Source organism: Calidris pugnax, unplaced genomic scaffold, assembly GCF_001431845.1.
Source record: "Calidris pugnax isolate Ruff unplaced genomic scaffold, ASM143184v1 scaffold402, whole genome shotgun sequence".
Classification (NCBI taxonomy): Eukaryota; Metazoa; Chordata; class Aves; order Charadriiformes; family Scolopacidae; genus Calidris; species Calidris pugnax.
This window is the reverse complement of record NW_015091205.1, coordinates 108048-114153: the sequence shown is the minus strand read 5'-3', so window position 1 is coordinate 114153 and position 6106 is coordinate 108048. Positions and strand designations below refer to the sequence as shown.

The following is a 6106-nucleotide window of genomic DNA, read 5'->3' as shown; positions in this document are numbered from 1 at the left end:
CTCCTCACTTTTTCAAAGGCTCTCCAGCCAAACCTGCTGAGATGCACCCCCCTCCAGTTGCAGATGGCTCCTGCAATAGCTCATGCTGTCCCTGTCCCCCCCTTCCCCTCCTTCAGGTGGGACAGCATTAGGTGAGATGTGGGCATCACGCAGAAGTGCTGGCTCTTGCTGTCGTGAGGAGCTTGGGAGCAAGCAAAACCCTGGGGGAGAGGACAACTACCAGGGGCACGTGGCTGGTATGGCTGCGCTCAGGCCCTGCCGCCTTCAGTCTCATCCCGTTGCTCTTCCTCCTCACAGGCACGCTGGCTAACAAAGTGAAGAGGAAGGACACGCTCGCTATCAAGCTGGGGAACGTGACCACCCCGCAGGAGGAGAAGGTTGTCTTCCCTCGGAAGAGCAAGGAGGAGTGGAACGAAATCCGGCACCAGATTGGGACGACGCTGATCAGGTAGGAGGAACAGAGGAGGGTGTTAGGGTGGGGTTGGACAAAGCTGTCACCTCGTCTAAGCAGCCTGTGCTGGAATGTTGATGGGTGCTGCTGGGACGGGGAGGGGGGGGCTAAGTGTTGTTTTTCCCCCCTCGGTTATAAAAGTTGGAAGTTCCTCCTTGGAATTGTGCAATATCCCCTGACAGGCCGGTGTTTCCAGATGTTAAATGGACCGGGAGGGGAAAATCTCAAGGATTACAGGAAATGTTATTGCTGTAGAATATGGATGGGTGTATAAAGAGGTGGAGAGCTGCAGGCTGAGGGGGGTTATTAAGCTGAGGCTGCTGATACTCCAGGCTCTGCCATTTAATTGTGACCCCAGCGAAGGTTCCTCTGAGCTTTTGAGAGGTCATCGTGCTTTCCAACCCCGTTTGGGCAGAGGAGGGTGCAAAATGGGGCAGCAAGTGGTCTCCCCCAGTGAGTGAGGGGTGTTGAGGGGGCTGCCCAGTGAGCTGAAACCAAGCAGCCTGGGTGTATTCTTCACCCCCCGCTGATGAAGGAACAGATAAAACATTACAGCTTTTCTTCAGGCGACTGAGTCAGAGACCGACAGCGGAAGAACTGGAGCAGAGGAACATACTTCAACGTGAGTAGTGCTTCTCGAGTGGTTCTAGGTAATAAAACAAGTTTGCCTTGAACATCTTAGACTGGGTGTACCTGGAATCTGCCTGAAAGGTAGTGATGGAGGACTCTGCTTTGGTTGTATCACTGTAACGAGGCAGTTTTGCTAATTTTTCCCATTACCATCTTAGACCAGCTCTGGATAAAACCAAGCAATACAATTCAAAACACCCTGTTCTAGAAATGTTCCCTGTCCCCTGCCTGACACCTCAGGGGAAAATATGTGAACTGGTGACAACTCTGTTATTAAAAGCAAGAACTGTTAAAATTGGTTTTTGTTTGGGCTGGACCTTTATTTGTGGCCCAGACATTACAGCATTGTGTCGCCCGGTCCAAAAAGCAGCAGTTGGTTGCTCCCTCAAGGGTGTTTCTCTCGGCCATAGCTCGCTCTGCAAAAGTTTTAAATAAACATTCTTGAGGAAAGGGAAATGTCACTTCGGGAAGTTTCCATTTGAAATATTTATCTGCCCTGCTATTCTCTTTAAACTCTTTAGCACAAAAGCTTCGGGGAGGAGCAATCTGCAGAGTGGCCGGGATGTATTTTGACAATATGGCCATTAATCTTTAACGTAGCTGGGGCTGGAGGGAATGACTCATTCGTGCTGTGCAAAGGCCCACATTGGCACTGCCAGGCAAGGGGGGGGGGTTGCTTGGGGCGTCAGGGCATCGAGCTGGATGGTGCTCTCTGTCTGTAATTAGCGCAGACGTGCCATGATGAGCTTTCAGATACGTAGATAATCTGATACAGCTCGATAACTCTCCCGTGCTCAAGCCTGGAAAGCGTTTTTCAAAGCCTTAGAGGGGAAAAAAAAAATAAAAAAAATGTATTCTTTCTTTTTTCCTTGGCAGCGAAAAATGAAGCTGACCGTCAAGCTGAGAAGCGAGAGATCAAACGCCGGCTCACCAGAAAGGTACTGCTGGTCTCCGTGCTGGGATGGCCATCTGCTGAGCCGTGGGGGCTGGTGGGGGCTATGAGCACATCGTGGCTACCTCGCTGGGGGGGAAGTCACGGGGGCTATTGTGTAAGTGTCCCCGGTGCCCTCTGACTGCAGTGACTTTTGGAACGTGGGCTGTCGCCGGCCGTGAGCCGTTGGCACCGCAGCCACGTTTGTCAGTGATAGATCTGAGCTGGCAGCGAGCGTAACGAGCTAGATGAGGACTAAATTTGGCAGCTGGCACTTGAAAGGTTGCTGGGGCTGGCCTGGCTCTTGTAACACAGAGCTTCAGTGGCCACGGTTTTCACGCCAGGCTCCCCAAAATCCATTCCTAAAGTGACAGCAGCGTGGGAGAGGCCGAGCAGAGTCCCAGCTGCTTTTTAGCTCTTACCTCCGAGTCACTCGTGGTTGTTAATCCTGGCTGGGACAAACTTCCCGAGGGCCTGTGAGTGTTGCTGTTGTTGAAGGAAAGAAGGGGCTTGCTTGATTTAGGGGTTTAGGGGTTCCCAAACCCCTCCATGTCTTCCTGGAACAGGCTGCCCAGGGAGGTTGTGGAGTCCCCTTCTTTGGAGATTTTCAAGACCCGCCTGGATGCTCCTGAGTAACATGCTCTGACAAGCTCTGGGTGGTCCTGCTTTGGCAGGGGAGTTGGACTAGATGATCTCTATGGTCCCTTCCAACTCTAAAAATTCAGTGAAATTCAGTGAAATTCCTCCTCCTTGATGATGTGACCTTGTTTCTGCCTTGTGATCCAAACCAGTCTACGCTGGCTGCAAGAAGGTTTGCCTGTTCCCTTGCAGGCTGCCAGCAGGACCCAGTAGTGTCTCTGGTTCAGGCCCAGTGAGGGAACTGGTTTTAGTTCTGCTCGGAATGGTTAATCCTGCACTGCCTTTTTGGAGGAGGCACAAACGAACTTTCTTTGTTCTTGCTGGTGTTCAGCTTAGCCAAAGGCCCACGGTGGCAGAGCTGCAGGCCAGGAAGATCCTGAGGTTTAACGAATATGTGGAAGTAACGGACGCTCAGGACTACGACCGGCGAGCAGATAAGCCATGGACAAAGCTAACGCCGGCTGACAAGGTACCAGGGACTGCCCTGTCCCCAGGTGTGGGGAGGGGACACAAATCGGGGTGTCCCATGCAAAAGGGCCTGAGCTGAGGAGATTGGCTCTGTTCCTTTTGCTTCACCTCTTCATCTTCCCCTCTGGGGTGATGGGGAGCCCAAGTGGGCACGGTCTGCACGCCAGCCTGGCCTCCACCTCCGCTCCCAAGTGATTCCAGAGGGTGCCCCGTGCAGGGCGTTGGTCAGGAGCGTGGTTCCTCACAGGCTGAGGCAGGTCCAGGCGAGAAGCTGGCAGGGCAGCAAACTGGTTTTGTCTTCCCTGACCCCTTGTGGGGACATCCCAGCCCTCAGTGGGGAGGAGTTGGGGCAGGTTAAACTCAGCTGAGTGCGAACGCCGGGGTGGCTGCTGCCTTCTGAGCTTCAGCCTTCACCCAAAGGGCCGTGGCATCACCCCTGCATATCAAAACTGCTCTTAATTCTTCACCACCAAAAGGTGGTAGAGATCAGTGCCTCCATCTTGGAGGTGCAGCACATTCTTGCCGTGTCTGAGCTCACCTGAAGTGGGCGAGAGGGTAATTAATATGTTTATGTCTTAGCAGGAGATATAAAAAGATCTCTCCCTCTTTGCGTAGGCTGCCATCCGGAAGGAGCTGAATGAGTTTAAGAGCTGTGAAATGGAAGTCCATGAGGACAGCAAGCAGTTCACGAGGTGAGAACTCAGGAGCTCCACTCAGGAGCAGCCAGGCAAGGCTTGAAGATCTCCTGATTTGGGACTCCACACCCTCCCTGGGCAGCCTCTGCCAGGGCTCTGCCACCCTCACCCCAAACAAGTTCTGCCTCACATTGGAGTGGAACTTCCCATGGTCCAGCTTGTGCCCGTTGCCCCTCGTCCTGTCACTGGGAACCACTGAGAAGAGTCTGGCTCCATCCTCCCTCAACCCACCCTTTAGATCCTTGGAAGCATGAAGAAGGTCTCCCCTCAGCCTTCTCTTCTCCAGGCTCAAGAGCCCCAGCTCTCTCAGCCTTTCCTCAGCAGGGAGATGCTCCAATCCCTCCACCATCTCTGTTGCCCTACGCTGGACTCTCTCCAGCAGTTCCCTGTCTCTCTTGAACTGGGGAGCCCAGCACTGGATGCAGGATTCCAGTTGTGGCTTCCCCAGTGCAGAGCAGAGGGGGAGAATGACCTCCCTCCACCTCCTGGCCACACTCTTCCCTGCACAGCCCAGGATTCCGTTGGCCTCTTGGCCACAAGGGCCCATTGCTGGCTCCTGGAGAGTTCACTGTCCACCAGGACCCCCAGATCCTTCTCCTCAGTAGTGCTTTCCAGCAGGTCCATCCCTAACCTATAGTGGTGCCTGGGGTTCTTCCTCCCCAGGTGGAGGACCCTATACTTGCCCTTGTTGAACCTCATGAGGTTCTTCTCTGCCCAGCTCTCCAGCCTGTCCAGGTCACTCTGGATGGCGGCACAGCCCTCTGGAGTGTCGGCCAGTCCTCCCAGTTTGTTATCATCAGGGAGCTTGCTGAGGATACACTCTGTTCCCTTGTCCAGTTTACTCTTCTTGGCCATCTGTAGCTCCTCGATAACCATTTAACCTGCATTCCCAAGGGTGACACTTGCTTTTTTTTCACTTGGCTTTTAGGTACCATCGACCATAATCTTCCAAGAAGGGAGCAAGAGACCTGAGAGTCCTGGAAGTTCTCTGCGTCCCTCTCCTAGGCAATACAGCGAGGGTGGAACCTCGGCTCTTCCAAGGTTTGCCTTCAAAAACATATCCAGAAAAAAAAAAAAGGGCTTTCGGCCAGGGAAGGGGGAATAATCCTGTCTGAATGTAGCATTTCACTGGAACAAACACGTCTTGAGTGCCATCAGGCTGGAACTGAACACTATACCTCGCGCTGCTCAGCGATACGTCTCCGCTCCCTTTCTCAGCCCGGACCGGTCCAGTTCTCAGCTGTATAGACTCCTTTCGGGGACAAGACTCCTTCCTTTCCTCCTCCTTTACCTAGAGGAAAAAGTAAGGGGGGTGAAAACAACAAAACAACAAAAAAAGGCAGCTCTAGTGTTGGAAAGCTGAGGAACGGCGAGTGGATGTGCTCGGAAGCACGTGTGTATATTAGCTGTGTACAGAGAACCCCCCGCAGACGCTGACCTGGAAGACAACCGACACGCCGCTCGTTAATTTTTTAATTTTTTGGGGAGGGGAGGGGGGTTTCGCTTGCGTCTCTGTCACGTCCTTAAATGTCCTGAATCACTACTGACCAACGGTTTTGTTGTCCTGGAAGGGAATTGTATAGATTATTAACATATGCTGCATCTTTTTGTAAAAAAAAAAAAAAGAAAAAAAAAAAAAAACAAACCCCAAAAACCCAGAACTTAAATGTTATAAAACATTCCCTCCCCATTCTCTCACACTCGCTGTGGTGTTAACAGATCGTGTCTCGAGGTATCTAGGCTTGTATAACAAATTACAGAACCAGGAAAAGACTGTTGCCTTTTTAAAACTTTTTAATTTGGGGAAGCTGTGAGAGTAGTCAAGTCTTTTTATTGTGGCTTCCCCTCTGATGTTTTTTACTCTTCCCAAATCAGGGTGAAACTTGCCTTTTCTCATTTTTACAGCTTAAACCTACTGGAAACTTGATAATTTCACTGTGTGGGTGGAAGGGAGGGGGGAGAAGAGGTTTAAAAAGTGACCTTAAAGATACTCTTTCTCTTCTGAGGATGATGTCATATCGGTTCTTCCTAAATGTGGGGTTTTTTTTAAAAAGAATTCTGTTATTGGCCACTGCTGTATCATGCACAGACCTGACCCCTGCGTGAGATGCCACTTAAGGCGAAGGAGGGGGGAGGAGAATGGAGGTGTGGGAATGGAAAGGACTTGAATTGTTCAATAACCTGTCTCTTTTATTGCTCGGGGAGGGCCTGGTTGTGCCACCGGCCCCTCCGTGCCGTGCCAACACCGGGCCGGGCCCCCCGGCCTGCCCTCGCCCCGCCGCCATGGCCTGC

General features: G+C 52.1%; 1 protein-coding gene across 1 annotated transcript; it reads left to right on the top strand.

The window, feature by feature from the left end:
- Positions 1 to 63: 63 nt before the first annotated feature.
- LOC106898490 (phosphatase and actin regulator 4-like) lies at positions 64 to 5477 on the top strand. Its single transcript, XM_014959766.1, has 7 exons — positions 64 to 131; positions 269 to 448; positions 1018 to 1073; positions 1958 to 2019; positions 2983 to 3120; positions 3735 to 3811; positions 4743 to 5477. Exons 1-7 carry the CDS (start codon positions 64 to 66, stop codon positions 4756 to 4758), a joined length of 597 nt encoding a protein of 198 aa, XP_014815252.1. The 3' UTR covers positions 4759 to 5477.
- Positions 5478 to 6106: the final 629 nt, after the last annotated feature.